Below are 17,904 nucleotides of genomic sequence, written 5' to 3' on the forward strand. Positions count from 1 at the left end.
TTTCCAGGAAAAATACTGAACCAATTAGGTTGATTGTTAAAATGATAACAAATCTGAAATCTAAAAAAAAGTGGTAACATTTTTTATTTATGCATGCTGGAAATTCAATCAAACTCATTCTCTTTTTCTTTAATAAAAAAACAAAGAAACTAGAATTATGGTGACTAAAGTTGAATTTTATTGACATATTTTAATTTTTTTTAATTTTGAAAACTATGCCTTTTTTTTGATATTTTTGTCATTTTTGTCATTTTTGTCATTTTTGTCATTTTTGTCATTTTTGTCATTATCGTCATTTTTTTTAATTTTTTTCATTTTTGTCATTTTTGTCATTTTTTTTCATTTTTGTCAATTTTGTCATTTTTGTCATTTTTGTCATTTTTGTCATTTTTGTCATTTTTGTCATTTTTGTCATTTTTGTCATTTTTGTCATTTTTGTCATTTTTGTCATTTTTGTCATTTTTGTCATTTTTGTCATTTTTGTCATTTTTGTCATTTTTGTCATTTTTGTCATTTTTGTCATTTTTGTCATTTTTGTCATTTTTGTCATTTTTGTCATTTTTGTCATTTTTGTCATTTTTGTCATTTTTGTCATTTTTGTCATTTTTGTCATTTTTGTCATTTTTGTCATTTTTGTCATTTTTGTGATTTTTGTCATTTTTGTCATTTTTGTGATTTTTGTCATTTTTGTCATTTTTGTCATTTTTGTCATTTTTGTCATTTTTGTCATTTTTGTCATTTTTGTCATTTTTGTCATTTTTGTCATTTTTGTCATTTTTGTCATTTTTGTCATTTTTGTCATTTTTGTCATTTTTGTCATTTTTGTCATTTTTGTCATTTTTGTCATTTTTGTCATTTTTGTCATTTTTGTCATTTTTGTCATTTTTGTCATTTTTGTCATTTTTGTCATTTTTGTCATTTTTGTCATTTTTGTCATTTTTGTCATTTTTGTCATTTTTGTCATTTTTGTCATTTTTGTCATTTTTGTCATTTTTGTCATTTTTGTCATTTTTGTCATTTTTGTCATTTTTGTCATTTTTGTCATTTTTGTCATTTTTGTCATTTTTGTCATTTTTGTCATTTTTGTCATTTTTGTCATTTTTGTCATTTTTGTCATTTTTGTCATTTTTGTCATTTTTGTCATTTTTGTCATTTTTGTCATTTTTGTCATTTTTGTCATTTTTGTCATTTTTGTCATTTTTGTCATTTTTGTCATTTTTGTCATTTTTATCATTTTTGTCATTTTTGTCATTTTTGTCATTTTTGTCATTTTTGTCATTTTTGTCATTTTTGTCATTTTTGTCATTTTTGTCATTTTTGTCATTTTTGTCATTTTTGTCATTTTTGTCATTTTTGTCATTTTTGTCATTTTTGTCATTTTTGTCATTTTTGTCATTTTTGTCATTTTTGTCATTTTTGTCATTTTTGTCATTTTTGTCATTTTTGTCATTTTTGTCATTTTTGTCATTTTTGTCATTTTTGTCATTTTTGTCATTTTTGTCATTTTTGTCATTTTTGTCATTTTTGTCATTTTTGTCATTTTTGTCATTTTTGTCATTTTTGTCATTTTTGTCATTTTTGTCATTTTTGTCATTTTTGTCATTTTTGTCATTTTTGTCATTTTTGTCATTTTTGTCATTTTTGTCATTTTTGTCATTTTTGTCATTTTTGTCATTTTTGTCATTTTTGTCATTTTTGTCATTTTTGTCATTTTTGTCATTTTTGTGAATTTTTGTGAACTCAGGCCGGATTTTTTGTAGTCGATTTGATTTAAAATGTATAAAAAGGGGAGCGATTTTGAATGTTTTTCAACGGCCCATACTTTTAGTTTTCAGAATCTATTAAAAAATCTGTGGGTTCATATTTGAAAATTTTATCAAACTTTATCATCTTCATCCAGCAGATAATGATACGATATTTTTTCTTCATTCTTGACACGAAAGCTGGCCGGAGTAAAGTTGGGCCAGGTAGATGAATGGATTGTTCCGAACAATGTTTGCGTTAAGCCACAGCCAACAAAATCACCACATCGGTAGAGCTACGTGATACCGTTTTGTAAAACTGCTCCAGAAAACCCCAATTACTAGAGTATAAAACAAACAAGTTCAGGAAAATTCCAGTTCCCTTTCCATTCATTGGGGCTGCACAGCTTTTTCAGGGGATCATCTCTTGGATGGATAAACATGGCCTCTTTTTTTTGGTAAGGTTGACCGCCGTGAGGAAAACTCATTTCTGGAATGACGACGACGACGACGATGGATGGATAACTCACCTGCCGATAATCCTCTTTTGCCAAATGGTGCACTAATAGGCTGACGTTTACGTGGCTATTTTCCTCGCAGATGATGAGCCAGCGGGTTTGAAATGAGGTCGTCCGGAGGATGCTGGCCCGTAGCCTTCTCAGGATCGGTGTGATGGCCCAGGAGCCCTCGTGGTCCTCGAACAGCTCATGCGAAAGGTGCACATTCGGAGGTTGACTTCCGGTGGTGATGGCGCTCTGCTGTTCCTGGGTCATGATTCGATTAGAGAAAGAAACCTGCTACAATAATTCTGATAGCTGATTGTATTTCGTTGAGAACGTGTAGGCATCAGAAAATTTAAATTTGGATGCGAATACATTATTACGATAATAATATTTGATTTTCGTTTCTTGATGTATTTAATCCAAAAAACTTTTTGAAATTTTTCTTAGAATCTTTTTTCGGTGATTCTCCGACGTTAACTTACGTTCAGTTTTACAATGTCAGACTGCTGTTTCAGGATGCTGCTCCTTAGCTTGTTGGCACGCTGGGAGTGGTACAGAGTCGGCTGACTAAGTACCAGATACGATATCTCCAGGGGATCTGTAATCGGTAGAGTTAAGAGAGAAAAAACCACAATGAGCAACATAAGCAATTACCGAACGCTTCCATTGGGGATTATTCCACGATGGCAGCAGTTAAGGGACAACCATTTTATTCCCCCAAAAGAACCCACTTGCCCTAGAGCAGTCCATTAGCCGACAAAGTGCTAAAAGTTAATCCGGAAAGTATAGTTTTCCTCGAGCCCTACACAAGACAATCTTTCTACTTTATGGTTTTCGAGGTCGACCGAGACCAGTTCAGGTTCAGGTGCAAATATGTAGTTTGTGGCACCGGAGTTGGTTCCTACTATCGCTTTTATTCTATTTTCTGGCTCCTTACCATCCCCCAAATTTCGGGGGGAATCGTTGTTCCAGTTCATTTGAAAGCAATGCTAAGGGCTTAAATAGGGTGGGCGCCATTCTCCATAGCAAAGCGAAACTAAATCAGTGACTCAATCAGGTTACACTGTGTAAAGAAGTTGCTGCATGAACACCCTGGATAGTGCAAGTGTGCAAATCCTTCCCAAACTTTACGGCTGTTTCCATTCAGCTGTGGCTTCGCCATGCAGAACAGCGAATCAGCCGGTGGATACAGGCGAAATTGGGACTAGGGTGTGTATGAAAAAGGATTTAAGATGTATCCACGTAATAGATCAGCTTTTCGCCATTCTAAACGCCCTAATTATTGAATATTATAACAGAATTTGTTACAGTAAAACGTGGTGAATCGGATGTTTTACCTTGTAGGTATGGAATCCAGGCTGTTTCTACACTCAGTGACAAAAGTTAGTAACCGAAAACAAATTTAGTTCTTAAAAACGAAAGGATTAATGGAATCAGCGTAAAACTTGTAATTTTTCATGGGTAACATATAAGGTTTTATGGAAAACCAGCCAGCGCAATCTGATGAAACTACAGTTTATCGTAGTGCACTCGAATGCACTTGCGGAAGACTATAAATATTTAGTTGTGTTTTACTATCTTCACACACATTTAAACTAAAATCAAACCCATCTAAATTTGGGCAAAATGCCCACAGCAAGGCCACAAGACCACGAGTTTTAAGGGGGGGGTAGGATCTAACGGGTATAAAAAAAACACCATTTTCACGATTCTTTTTTTTCTAGAGCTATCGTTCAAACAAATGTATTCAAATTTTTTGCATTATACAAAGCATTGTTAAAAGAACATTTAGTAATTTTTTCGTAGAAAAATATTGAAAAATGAGCCGGTGACGGAGCACTTTCGAGGATGCCTTTTAGAAAACAGGATTTGCGGTGGACACTGTATCTCAGCACAGAATCATCTGAAGTCAAAAAATCAGAGCAAAATATTTTTAATTGATGTTTTTCTGGACCCCAACGTTTTTATTTAACTTAAAAAAAATTTATGAAATTTTTGAGGCTGTTTGAAGTAAATACTGCGATTTTTCACAAAAAAATCCGCCATTTTTCACCTGTAAATCTCCCCAAAGTAAAAAAAAACAAAAAAGAAAAACGTTGGGGTCTGGTATTTTATATGTAGAAAATATGTTCCAAATTTGAAAAGAATCGGATAAGTAGTTTTCAAATGACGATGTCCACGGACTTAAAAAATGTGCTTTCGAGAAAAACGCGTTTGAAGTTTCTGCTCTTGCTTTCTTGCAGTATTAGATAGGTGGAGGAGATAAAGGCCTATAACTTCTACAGTTTTGCTTCAATTGACTTGAAAATTTGACACAACATTTTTCAAATGTTTTACATTAAGAAAATAAAAAAAAATCGATTTTTTGAAAGTGTTAGACCCTACCCCCCCCTTAAAAAAATTAAACTTAAATCTGAATATAACGAGTTTACAAAAGATAAAAATAATTCTGATTTGAACCTCCAAAAAGTTTCTTTTTCAAAAAATGCTTTCAAGATCCCTCATTCATTTTTTAAAAATCCAAAAAATACTTATCATGTTTAGGAGTAGTTTGATTAGCAAAGATATATCAAATTTAAACAAAGGAAAAATAACGTTGAAGAAAAACACTTTTCAATGGATTTATTCATTTATTCTGATCAACAGTTCACATATAGATCCAAATGATGACTTAAAATTAAAATTAAATTAAAACAAAAGACTTAGGTCTAGCTACGGGCTCCTCAGCACACTTAGAACTTTTCTTCGGAAAACATCCCTCGAAACGTCGAAGTCAAAATGCTCGGAAAAGCGGTTGAACGACTTCATTGCACCGAGGAGGGCGCTGTTTGCTCCATAATTGTTCATCCGAATGGGAACATACAATTGAAGATCCTGATTTCTGAGACCACGGGGTCGCACACTTAGTGGAATAGCTTCCAATAAAGTGGGACAGTCGATTCGCGATTTTAAGATATCAGCAACGAAAGATGCACGGGTTGCATGTCTACGGGCTTGGAGAGTGTCAATGTCTATAAGCAACGATTTTCGTACACACCAAAAAATTTATAAAATTACTTGAGACAGAAACGCTTGAAGACCTAATTATGTTTCGCCCTAATTAGGAATTGATTTAATTTCACATCATTTTCAATCTAAACTTAACAAACACCCAAGCTTACGGGCCATAATTTTCGAAAAACTTAACTGTATCATGATCTAATTCATTAAAGATGTAATTTTCAATCACATTGAATGTAAACTTATAAAAGGGACCTAAACTTAAATTTAAGAAGATGTAAAATTATGTGCGAGGTTATAATTTTTCATCCCTGCGAAGAAACAGAAACAAAACAAATAAAAGCATGTGCATTCTATTTTGGTGCGTATTGTAACGGGAAATTTAAGCCAAAAAGTGTTCTTTCGAGTGAAAAGGGCGATTCCCTCTTGCGCTCTTGATAACGTAGATAACAGCTGAAGGTATTAAGGTAAATTTGACGGTTAAATTTAACTATCAGATCTAGGAAGAAATTCACCACCGGACAGCGAAAGTAATCGTCAAAGACTATTATTATAATTTATTACAGACCTTTTAACCACCCGGGTCATTCGGGTCTGTAATCGTCAAAGAGGATTGGAACATCAGCATTCAAGGCTGCAATGAATGAGTCTATCCAGAAAACAGTAAGTAAATAATCCATATTCCTGCAATTAAAGCAACAACGAATCCTTTTTTACAGTTGCCCTGCTGCCGTATTCAGGTTTTAGTTTACAGCTCTATCGCAATATGGGCACTTCTGTCATTGTGAAATTTTAATCCAAATTAAAGACCCAAGTAACCATAAGCATTAAGCCATAACCCTTAACCAGCATTAAATCAACATTTTTAATGCAAGTTAGCATTAAATCAACATTCATAGTGCTTTTTAGTTTTATATAAGCATTATTAATGCATAGAAGCAGTAACAAAAATTAGCACTAATGGAAGCACTATATGCACATATAGAGCTACTGTATAAAGTTAACAAGCATTAAGACTGTAGCACTAGAACTTCCTGTTAATGCTTACATAAAGCTTTTATAAAGCGTAGAAACGTCAAACCCGCGAATGTAAACAAGAGTGATTTTCTCATTTGCTGCGTGTGAGTAAGCTAGACAGCAAACGAAAACGAACAGAACGGGCAGTTGCCATTGCCTTCTCCCAAAATTTTCCAATACATTTCCAAACTTTCTCATGCATACATTGTCTATGAAGTTGTGTGACCCGAACAGTACTTGAAGTACGGGTTTTTCACCTACCTTATCAGCATCAAGAGTGGTCGAAATGGTAAAGGCGCAAAGAAAGATAAAGACTACTGAGGGATCCCCGGTTCGAGACTCATCCAAAGTAATTCATAATTCAACTATACTCACTTCTCATTTCATAAAACACTTCATTAAGCAAGCATAATCCTTTATTCAGCAGGTTGATTGATGTTGTAGATAATGATTTTATTTTTTAATTTTTGTTCATTTTAATAAATCGAAGAATAATTCCCTATTTTGAATTTCCGTTTCACATCAATCATGATCAATCAATTAAAACAATTAAAAGGTGTTCTAAGTATGCATTGTTAATGCTTTTGTACGGCTGGTGAAAAATGACGTTTTGATGGTGCTCTAATTCAGCATTTGTTATGCTTATTAAAAGCTTTGTCGAGATAGCATTTATTCAGCCCGCTATTTCGCCTTTTTAGCATTAAATCTGCATTATATACGCATATAGTGCAAAACAAACATTAATTCAGAGTTATATATGGGAATATAGTGTTGATTAAGGGCTATGTTCTAGTGCTTATGGTTACTTGGGGAGATCATGAAATTTCTAAAAGCTTATCCTGCGCACTCGTGCTTGCTAGTCTCCAGCAACCGATTCCTGCTGCAATTCAAAATTAGAATCCTCATTTATAACAGCGGATACGAACAGTTGTGATGGAGCCTCCTGGATGTTGATAGTCGCCTCCCCGTGTGGTTCATGAATTGCGATTGAAAATTTTGTGAAATGAACGGTTATTGCTTAGAATGTTTGCGAAACTGCACGGAATCACTAAACGGGCGCCTTTGTTTTCATCCTTGCCAAATCATACCTTCCTGTAGTCACTTAACTTTCCGCTCCACTGTGGGGACCGATTAAGTGCGGATAGAAAAAGAAAATCGCGAGTTGAACGAAAGTTATTAGTTTCTGTTTTTTTTAGGTACTTCTACATTTTCCGATCACCTGTTGTACTGCAGAGCGGAGCAGAGGCAAGTAGGAAAATGGAAAGTTGAAAATATCGGTACCGGTTTTAGTAAAGGGCGAATTCGCCAACATCGCTGTTTCGGAAAAATTACATCTAAAGCTCCGTAAGCTCACGGCAAAAACAATACTTTGTTTTCTTATTATCGCGAACGTAAATCATCAAGGTTTTCGAATGGATAGTTGATAACTCGATTTCTTTACATTTGACTCATATGCCCTCTTGAAAGATCTATACCGATATTTTTACCGGAGGGGGCTTCCATAAACATCGGAATATATTTTTATTTTCCGCCTCCTTTCAAACGAATCTGAATTTCTATTGAAAAAAAAAAATAACCAAATATAATTATGGTAACATGTGGTACACAGAAAAAATAATGACTATTACGTGTACTGGAAAACGGATGCCTTTACTGTAATTCAGCCTGTAATTTAAAAAAACACGTACTTTTAAATTGATTTGGTTGAAAATATATGAATCTTTCTTTAATATTACAGTAATTGCCCCGTAACAAAAAGGAGCGTGACACTTACTGTAATTTTACAGTTTGAATAAAATTACGTGTCGCTAGTTTACGTGTCGTCCAAATCGCAAAATTTGAAAATTCAAGTGCGCCTGGCATCCAAGTAAAGGTAAACGTCAAAACCGGTTGTGTTTTGTTTTGTCATTGTTTTGTTTTGTTTCGGCTCGGGAATGTTTCGATATCGTTGATCGAGAGTTTTTACGTATATACGGTCTTATAAGCGGAACGTTGCTATACATATCATGGTATCAACGACGGCCAGAAGAAATTACCGGTGCCAAACGATCTAATGATCTCCTGCTCCGGTTGCGCATACACTTCCGCAATAACAACTCCCGGAACAACAGCTCGAGGATGCAACTACTCAAAAACACCGTGCTGCGTTCCAGCTTATGTGAGTTCATTCGACCTAAGTGTTTATCCAGTATAAACCTGACTGACTTAACGACTCCTCTTCCTCAGCAATGTGTCGTCGGATTTTAACATCTACCGCGGCGATAAGGAGAGACCATTATGCACAAAATGCCAATCGAAGAAAGTATCATCTGGGCGTTTCTGTATTCCATGTATTCCCGAAGAACATTGTCTGTTTCCGGCCCACCAGACTGCTCGATCAGGATTACGAGGTAAGTTTTTTTATCAACACTTCACTTGTACCTTCAACCTTGTACGCTGGATGCCAAATGTGCTGGAGATGTCCATTTATCCGGACACGCTCACGCTCAATCAAGTAGTGCATATGTGCAGCAGCTGTTTTCGAACAAACCCTCGCTACATGTTTGAATAGACATTGATGTCAGATTGTTCATTTTAATTATATATATTTAGTACCTAGTAAAATATCATCACAAAATGAGTCTCTCTAACTCGCTTTCCTTATTTTTAGATCCGATGAATTTCCACTACAAGAGTATACCGAGCGAATGATGATAAACTCTGTCACTGACCGCTTGTTTGGGATTTCATCTGTCGCATTGACATGCTTGGAAAACGACAACCTGATCAACATGCGATCTCACTTTCTACCGATAATTCAAGGTAAGCAACGGGCTTTCCTGTCGGATATAAGGGCTTTGCGTAGTGTTAATGTCACAATAAGCTGGTCAAAAAATGTTAACTTTCAATAGACCACCATGAGCTTGACTGAGACTAGATAGTTTCATGATTCATGAATTTCTAATGATCGTTCTTCGGTAATAAATAAAGTTCAATAATGGGAACTGAAAATTAAAAACTAAGAGATTGCTTTCTTTCAGATTAGTTTACTTTTTCGATCTTAACATCGTCATCATCAATCCTTGTCAATAATATATATAGAGTAAAAGTCTTAGTTCTAAATGATGACGAAAAGTTTTTAATTAAATTTAGCATCCCATAGTTTAGAATCTTCCAGAAAGAACAAAAGTTGCCTATTTGCTTGGTTGTAAACAGTTTGTTTCCATTCAACTGTCCGCACTGACTTTCAACCTGTAGGGTATGGAAAAGAATACGTGTTAAATGACTTTGATTAATGCATAATTTTTTTTGTCTCAACAGCTTCGGAAACATGCAGATTTTTGCTGGATCAGCACTTCAATTTTAATGGATCTGGTAACTAAATCATGTTGGGATATAGTGGTTTTAAGTGGAATCGGATAACAATTGTGAACCAATTCCTTCGGGAGTACCAGTAAGTTTTTTTTCTTTATGGGTATTATTTGTTGCTTTGATAGATGTTTGATATTTTCAGAACTCAATATTATCATCGTAAAGTTGCCAATCGATCAGCGAAACCGCCTGGCACCCGTTACAGTACATGAGAATCATTGTTACCTAAGACAATTCTAACCAGGACGACCATTTGACTGGCAAAGGAATGAGCATCATCACCACCATCAAGAAGAAGATATTGAAAAATAATATTCTGCCTGAAATATGAGCGATTTGTTACCGGAAGTAGCTTTTAGATTAGTTTAGAAGTAATAACTAAAGAGTATCTAATATTAAAATGGAAATTTAGGGTCTCGGGGGGATGCAACTTGCATCATGCAAGTGTTAAAGTAATTAAGTTATAGTTAAGTACACCAAATAACTCATGATACCTCAATAATTTTTAAAAATTACAATGTTTAAGCGTGTTTCATAAAAATCATTATTTGAGCACTTGCACGTCTCTGATCCTAAGCGCAGCAATTAAGATACACTTATTATGGTGGAACTTGGATATTGTAGTTTAGATAGATATATTTATTCTTCTTTATAAATACACACACATGGCTGGCTAAAGGTTTCATCAAATGTATTAGAGTTTATAATAAATGTCCAATATATAGCATTGGTAAATACTTTCTATAGTAGTATTTCATGGATAATAAAATTTCATATTCCTTGCAATTCCTCATTTAATTTCAACGGTTAATTCAAGAGTGAGCATGGAACGCGGTTAGAAATTACAGTCCTGTGATTTTAAACCAACCTGTTAAAAAAAGTGTTCTCTTAAAAATAAATGTTTTGTGATTTTTTTTCGACCTGTAAAATTACGGCAAATGTCCTGCTCCTTTTTGTTACAGGATATTTGCCGTAATTTTACAGCAATTGATTTTGATGTGTAGGAAACGAAAAAGCCCTACAAAAACAGACACTTTTTAAATTAAGGTCCGCAAGAGTCCTATCGGTTCATCTTCAATAAACGACATACTTGTTGACAACGAAACGACCAAGTGAAAAAATACCCAATTTTTCTGATTTGCTGAAAAAGGAATGTTGGAAGTTGTAGAATGTTACTAATTTGATATGTTCACTATTTTTACTACTATAATCTTTCCCGTAATTTTTTTAAAATTAAATTTTGTGTTTTTTTTTGGAATAAGCTGTCAATAACGATGCTACGCTTTTGTGCGTCCTACTTGACGTAAATTTACATCACTGATGATGTAATATTATGTCGAATGTGCTATTCAATTATAGCCGGAAATTTTATGTCTTCAAGCGTTTCTGTATTTTCCAGTGTAATTTTATGTCAAAAGTGATGCTTCTTTTTTGTGCATCCTTTTTGACATAAATTTACACCAAAAAATTAATAGTGTGTAGCTTGGTAAGCGGAAAGGGTCTTGCAAGTTCAGATGCCTAAGGGCGAATCGTAAAAAGCGCCGCTGGATAGCCTCGAGATGTTCAGCGCCGTTCTGGTAGTAGGGGCACCAGACGGCAGATGCGTATTCAAGAATGGAACGAACAATGCTGCAATATATGCAATATTTCAGGCAATACACGTCCTTGAAGTCCTTCGCTACTCTAAAAATGAAACCAAGACTTCTGGATGCTTTGTTGACTACGTAGTTTGTATGTGTCTTGAATTCCAGTCGCTTATCGAGGATGATGCCCAGATCGTTAATATGGTCCACGCGTGCGATGGGCTGTTCTCCAAGGTAGTATTCCGCAATCAAAGGCTGCCGCTTACGAGAAAAACTGATAACTGCGCATTTGTTACGATTCAATGGCAAGCAATTGATGTCGCACCAATTAGCGAAGAGGTTGAACTGATTTTGCAGAAAATTAATATCGTCGTAGTCGTTTACGGTGTAAAACAGTTTGAGGTCATCAGCATAGCAAAGTTTTGGGCTGTCAAGGAGTGAAAGCACGTCGTTAAAATACATTAGGAATATAATCGGTCCTAAATGGCTTCCTTGTGGCACACCGGAAGAGGCAGAAAACTGCTTGGAAAAGGTATCACCAGTCCGAACAGTCAGTTTGCGCCCAGTCAAATAACTGCGAATCCAGCCAAGTAAAGTACCACCGAACCCCAAGCGTCCAAGTTTCCCTATGGCAATTTCGTGGTTCACTTTGTCGAATGCAGCTGGGGATTTTTTTTTATTATCTGACAATTTGCGCCGGGGGTCTTCAGATTTTCCCCAAAATTGAAAATTTGGTTCATTTTTGCGACTTAAAAACTCATGCATTTTTTCAGATTTCTAACATTTTTATTTCTTGAGTTAGCTTCGGTTAGATTTTTTTGTAAATAAAAAATAACCATTTTTCAAAGCAACATAACTCTGTTGTTTCTCAACGGAAATTATAAAATAGCACATCAAAATGCATTGAAATTTTATCAGCTTTCCAAATAGAATAGTTGAAAAAAATTAAATAATGACCTTCAACATGAAAAGTTGTAAATAAACTTTAAATGGCGTCTAAGAGTACCGTCTGCACCACCGAATATTTTGCAAAAAATACCATTGTGTAGCTCGATTCATGATGCAACTTTCATCTGAAGACGCCAAAGTGGGCCATTAACACCTTAAAGAGTTATGAAAGAAATAATGACAATAAATCTCTTTTTTTGCATCGAAAACAAACAATGGTCGAACAACTGCACTCACATATGGAGATAGCAAGCACTTCTAACAACATGGAAACAAAAGAACTTACCAAAGCAGGTAAAAAACACTACTTTTTCGTGCTTTGTAGGGTGTTTGCAGCAAAACTGACTTTAAATTTCAACCAAAATTCTGAGTATCGTATTGTTTAAGTGATATAACTAATAATGGGAATGTTGCTTTTACAACCTGGTCGAATACTGTATAACTTATTAATTTTTCGATCAAAGATCATTGTGAAGCATAATCAATGCCAATAGTAGAAGGTTCAGTCCCTGTGTTTGGGATCACAAAAATGTGATTAAAAAAATAAAATATAGACGTGCTTCACATAGTTTTTATATCGAGAGTTAAGCACTGGACACCAAAATCCTTTCCCATTGATCAAAAAAGTATGAGAAAGTGGCACAAATGTTGTAGAAATAATCAAAGAGCTCAGTATGGCCAGCCCAGGCTGTAAAATGATGAAAATATGATACTTTTACCGTATTCGTTTTCTACATTCGCCCAGTTTTGAGACTTACCATACTAGAACGAACATAATTCGTCGTCAGTGTTTTGCTTCCTCGATCGCTCACACCAAGGTTGCCGAATTCACAGAAAAATCTGTAATTTCACAGAATTTTGAGCAAATTTTCATCACATAATCTGTGTCACAGAACACAGAATTTTGAATAATTCATAGATTTCACAGAATTTTTGTATTTTGAATCGATTTCCAAAATTATGATTTTCAGCCAGTACAAAATTTAGATTTTTTTTACCTTAAATTAAAAAAGTATGATGGGATATGTAATTTTAATTTATTTTGCCATACTAAAATGTAAAAAAGACTCAATTCATCGTGAATTTTCGTTGAAAATGAAAGAAAAAGCATCACAGAAAACCATCACAGAATTTTTGGGTAAAATCACAGAAATTAAGAATTTTTTTTCTCAAAAACACAGAATTTTTTTCGGCAACCTTGGCTCACACACGAATCTTCAGTGTTCCACCGTCCATTTTAAATCAAATCTGGGGAATCACGGATGCAAAACTTAGCGCATAAACTTCTAAAAATAACAGTAAAATGTGCATAACTTGTTGTGACCTGGTGCAAAACTGGGTATAAACGAATACGTTATTAGATGTTTGGACATAACATGAAGTTAGTTAAGCTGCAACAATCTACCGCCCCTTCTTTCATAACAGTCCCATATACAAAAATATGCAAGCGAGACAATCAGCTTTTTCTGTTTTGGAATATATTTTTAAATTATGACCACCACTTTCAGCATAATCGAAAATCGTTTCTAAGTTGTCATAATAAATCGTTAGGCCTGAAATTTTCGAAATTGGGTTATTGGTAAGGTCGAGAGCACCATTTTTATTCATTATGGGACTGTTAATCGACCATATTTGAAACCTTTTTCAAATCTACTAGCATAACAGTCCCATACAAAATATATTTTTCTCACCAAGCTACTTTCTAAGACTTAAATTTTATCATTTTTGAACTTCTAAATGCAATTGTCAGAAAAAGAAACATACTTCTGCAAAAAATATCATGAATTCCACATTGTAAGTTGAATCTTTTTACGATTTTTGATTGCATCCGATAGTTTTTTGCTCAGGAAGTCATTCCTAAGAAAGTCAGACCTGCCTTCGAAAACTAGTGTACATCATTCGACATCAAGTGAGTTAAAAAAAATGTTTAAATGATTCAAAGCAATACACCAAAGACTATTTCGCCGAAAGAAACATTGAAAAGTAACCAAATCCGTGGTATTCCACATATGGGACTGTTATTCAGGTATATTTCATATAGGACAGCCACGAATTGATATTTTTTTTTTCGAAATTTCTAGAACAAAACCTCTTTTTTAGTCTTTTATGTTGAAGCCTTATGTTGACCTAAAATGACGAAAATTCATATGGGACTGTTATGCGAGTAGGGGCAGTCTGAAATGGAAGAAAAAATAGTGTTTTTTACCTGCTTTGGTAAGTTCTTTTGTTTCCATGTTGTTAGAAGTGCTTGCTATCTCCATATGTGAGTGCAGTTGTTCGACCATTGTTTGTTTTCGATGCAAAAAAAGAGATTTATTGTCATTATTTCTTTCATAACTCTTCAAGGTGTTAATGGCCCACTTTGACGTCTTCAGATGAAAGTTGCATCATGAATCGAGCTACACAATGGTATTTTTTGCAAAATATTCGGTGGTGCAGACGGTACTCTTAGACGCCATTTAAAGTTTATTTACAACTTTTCATGTTGAAGGTCATTATTTAATTTTTTTCAACTATTCTATTTGGAAAGCTGATAAAATTTCAATGCATTTTGATGTGCTATTTTATAATTTCCGTTGAGAAACAACAGAGTTATGTTGCTTTGAAAAATGGTTATTTTTTATTTACAAAAAAATCTAACCGAAGCTAACTCAAAAAATAAAAATGTTAGAAATCTGAAAAAATTCATGTGTTTTTAAGTCGCAAAAATGAACCAAATTTTCAATTTTGGGGAAAATCTGAAGACCCCCGGCGCAAACCCGTCAGATAATAAAAAAAAATCCCCAGCTGACAGATCGGTGTATATGGCATCAGTTTGAGATTTTGCAGCAAAGCTTTCATGCACAAAAGAAGTGAACGTCAACAAGTTGCTTGTCGTAGAGCGTTTAGGCATAAATCCGTGCTGGTCATTAGAAATGTAATTCTTACAAAACGAGGAGATGGGAACCAGGACCACCAATTCGAATAATTTGGCTATCGAACATAAGGCTGAGATTCCACGGTAGTTGTTGACATCTCGTCTATCACCTTTTTTGTGGACCGGGAACATTTAAACTTCTTTCCACAGTAGCGGAAAGGTAGCTCTGTCAAGCGAAGCTTGAAAAATAAGACGAATAGGAGTCAACAAAACAGGCATGAAACTTTTTATAAACGAAGCTGGTATCCCGTCCGGACCCGTAGAAAAGGAATTCTTGAGCTTCGACGCTGCCTTTGAGATGATTGCATTCCCGATTTCAATACCGTTCAATGAAAAGCCCAGTGGCGAAATGTTCCTGATAGCACTAGCCAAATGCTTTGGGGATGTGGAAGCTGTTTTTTTTGTAAATTCTTTATTTGAAACGGCTCATACCTTTAGGCTTTAAGGAGCCAAACTCGTTTTGTTTGATAACAATTGTGTGCTTATATCTAGTTCACTTTAAAAGAAAAAAGAAGATAGATAGGGAAATATGAAAATAAGAAGAAATTATAGACGAAGATCAATAGCTTTTAGGAAAAGATATATTTCGAACATGTAGTACAAGTCTCTCACCCCCAGCACATCTCTCACTGGAACATAGGGTGGTTTTCCTCGGGCCCGAAGGGAGTCTATGAAATTCGTTCTGGCGACAAGATGGACCTCGCACGACCAAACAATATGCTCGATGTCATGGTAACCTTGGCCGCAACTACACAAATTGCTGCTAGCAATATTCAAACGATAGAGTACCGCGTCTAAGGAATAATGATTGGACATGAGACGGGAAAATATACGAATAAAATCTCGACTCAGGTCCAATCTATTAAACCATGGTTTAAGGCTTACCCTTGGGATAATCGAGTGCAGCCACCGACCCAACTCATCCTCGTCCCATTTGCGCTGCCAGTTGACAAGAGAGTTTCTTCGAACTAAAAAGTAAAATTCGTTGAAGGCAATTTCACGCTGGTACGTGTCGCCTTCCATCGCCCCCACCTTTGCCAGAGAGTCTGCCTTCTCATTACCCTCTATCGAGCAATGAGAGGGAACCCAAACAAAGGTGATGATAAAGCGACGTTTTGATAAAGCACTCAAACTATCCCGTATCTTCTCGAAGAAGTATGGCGAGTGCTTTCCCGGTTTTATTGAGTGGATTGCTTGAACAGAACTCAGACTATCCGTTACAATAAAGTAGTGCCCAACTGGCCTTGAAGCTATACTGTCCAAAGCACAATGAATAGCTGCTAACTCTGCTATATACACAGAGCATGGTGACTCGAGGCTGTAAGAGGCGCTAGATATTTCGTTGAACACTCCAAATCCTGTTGATTCCTCTATAAGTGATCCATCAGTAAAGTACATTTTATCAGCATCGACGTGTCTATATTTAGCTTCGAAAATTCTTGGAATCAGAAGGGAGCGATGAGGGACCGGGATTCCACAAATTTCCTGCTGCATAGACAAATCAAACTGGACAGAAGAATGATCGTAGTCTGGGCTACAAACACGAGTTGGAGAGAATGAAGAAAAGTTTACCTGCATTGACATGAGGACATGGTATATAGACATAAACCTGGTTTGAAAATTTTGCTCAAGTAGCCTGTCAAAATTTACAATCACCAGTGGGTTCATGACCTCACACCTGATGAGGAACCGAAGTGATAGTAGATTGAATCGATCTTTCAAAGGGAGTATTCCTGCCAAAACTTCAAGACTCATGTTGTGCGTTGAGGGCATACAGCCCAAAGCGATGCGAAGACAACGGTATTGGATACGCTCGAGTTTGAGGAGGTGAGTTTTGGCAGCTGACTGGAAACAGAAGCTACCATATTCCATCACTGAGAGAATAGTTGTTCTATACAATTTTAAAAGATCTTCTGGATGGGCTCCCCACCAGGTGCCAGTGATTGATCGGAGAAAATTCATTCTTTGTTGGCATTTTCCTTTCAGATACTCAATGTGTGCTCTCCAAGTACACTTGGAATCAAACCAAACCCCAAGATACTTAAAACACCTCGATTGAGTGATCGTTCGGCCTAGAAGTTGAAGCTTAGGTTGAGCAGGTCTACGTTTCTTAGAGAAAACAACCATCTCCGTTTTCTGAGGAGAAAACTCAATCCCAAGCCCCAAAGCCCAGGATGACAATCTGTTTAAAGTATCTTGTAAAGGTCTGAGCAGATGAGACTCAGTAGAACCTGTGACAGACACCACGCCGTCATCTGCAAGTTGTCTTAGAGTGCAGCCTTCAGAGAGACAACTGTCGATGTCATTTACGTAAAAGTTGTACAAAAGTGGACTCAAACATGAACCCTGTGGGAGGCCCGTGTAGGAGGTTCTTCTAATTGCAATATCTCCGTGAGCAAAGTTCAGATGTTTCTCACAAAGCAAGCTGTATAAGATGTTGTTCAATAGAGGAGGCAGACCCCGGGAGTGCAATTTGTCTGACAACACCTCTATTGAAACTGCATCAAAAGCTCCCTTTATGTCTAGAAACACTGAAGCCATTTGCTCACGTTTTGCGTACGCCATTTGTATCTCTGAAGACAGCAAAGCAAGACAATCGTTTGTCCCTTTGCCCCTTCGGAACCCAAATTGAGTATCTGAAAGGAGACCATTTGCTTCTACCCATTTATCCAAACGAAACAAAATCATTTTCTCCATCAACTTGCGTATACAAGACAACATCGCTATTGGACGGTACGAATTCGCATCGGACGCTGGTTTTCCGGGCTTTTGGATAGCGATAACTCTCACTTCTCTCCACTCTTGAGGAACAATGTTGTTCTCCAAGAATTGATTAAATGAAT

The 17,904-nt window shown here is 35.8% G+C and overlaps 2 protein-coding genes and 1 long non-coding RNA gene across 4 annotated transcripts in view; 1 reads left to right on the plus strand and 2 right to left on the minus strand.

Moving 5' to 3' along the window:
* LOC129741554 (uncharacterized) overlaps positions 1–17,904 on the minus strand; it is a 29,715-nt gene that overhangs the window by 6,836 nt on the left and 4,975 nt on the right. The window contains exons 5-6 of the mRNA XM_055733296.1: positions 2,728–2,843; positions 2,273–2,506 (exon numbers count right to left, since the gene is read on the minus strand). Coding sequence (XP_055589271.1) covers positions 2,273–2,506; positions 2,728–2,843 — 350 coding nt within the window. The remainder of the gene's footprint in view (positions 1–2,272; positions 2,507–2,727; positions 2,844–17,904) is intronic.
* Positions 8,145–10,334, plus strand: LOC129748954 (uncharacterized). The gene is made up of 5 exons (XR_008737881.1): positions 8,145–8,420; positions 8,489–8,652; positions 8,913–9,064; positions 9,563–9,695; positions 9,756–10,334. It is a non-coding gene; the product is annotated as an uncharacterized LOC129748954 (long non-coding RNA).
* Positions 15,518–16,590, minus strand: LOC129748952 (uncharacterized). 2 transcript variants are annotated; one of them, XR_008737880.1, is made up of 3 exons: positions 15,947–16,590; positions 15,674–15,821; positions 15,518–15,557 (listed from the first exon to the last, which is right to left on the minus strand). XR_008737880.1 is itself a non-coding variant. In XM_055743770.1 (2 exons), the coding sequence occupies exons 1-2, from the start codon at positions 16,553–16,555 to the stop codon at positions 15,555–15,557; spliced, it is 885 nt and encodes a 294-aa protein (XP_055599745.1). In that variant the 5' UTR covers positions 16,556–16,590; the 3' UTR covers positions 15,518–15,554. The 2 variants fall into 2 exon arrangements, 1 of the variants encoding a protein (XP_055599745.1); XM_055743770.1 differs by having other exon boundaries at positions 15,674–16,590.

This window comes from Uranotaenia lowii, chromosome 2, assembly GCF_029784155.1.
Source record: "Uranotaenia lowii strain MFRU-FL chromosome 2, ASM2978415v1, whole genome shotgun sequence".
NCBI lineage: Eukaryota > Metazoa > Arthropoda > Insecta > Diptera > Culicidae > Uranotaenia > Uranotaenia lowii.

Excerpts from the sequence above, each read along its gene's own strand:
- LOC129748952 (XM_055743770.1), bottom strand. The coding sequence starts at position 16,555 with ATGCAGCAGGAAATTTGTGGAATCCCGGTCCCTCATCGCTCCCTTCTG.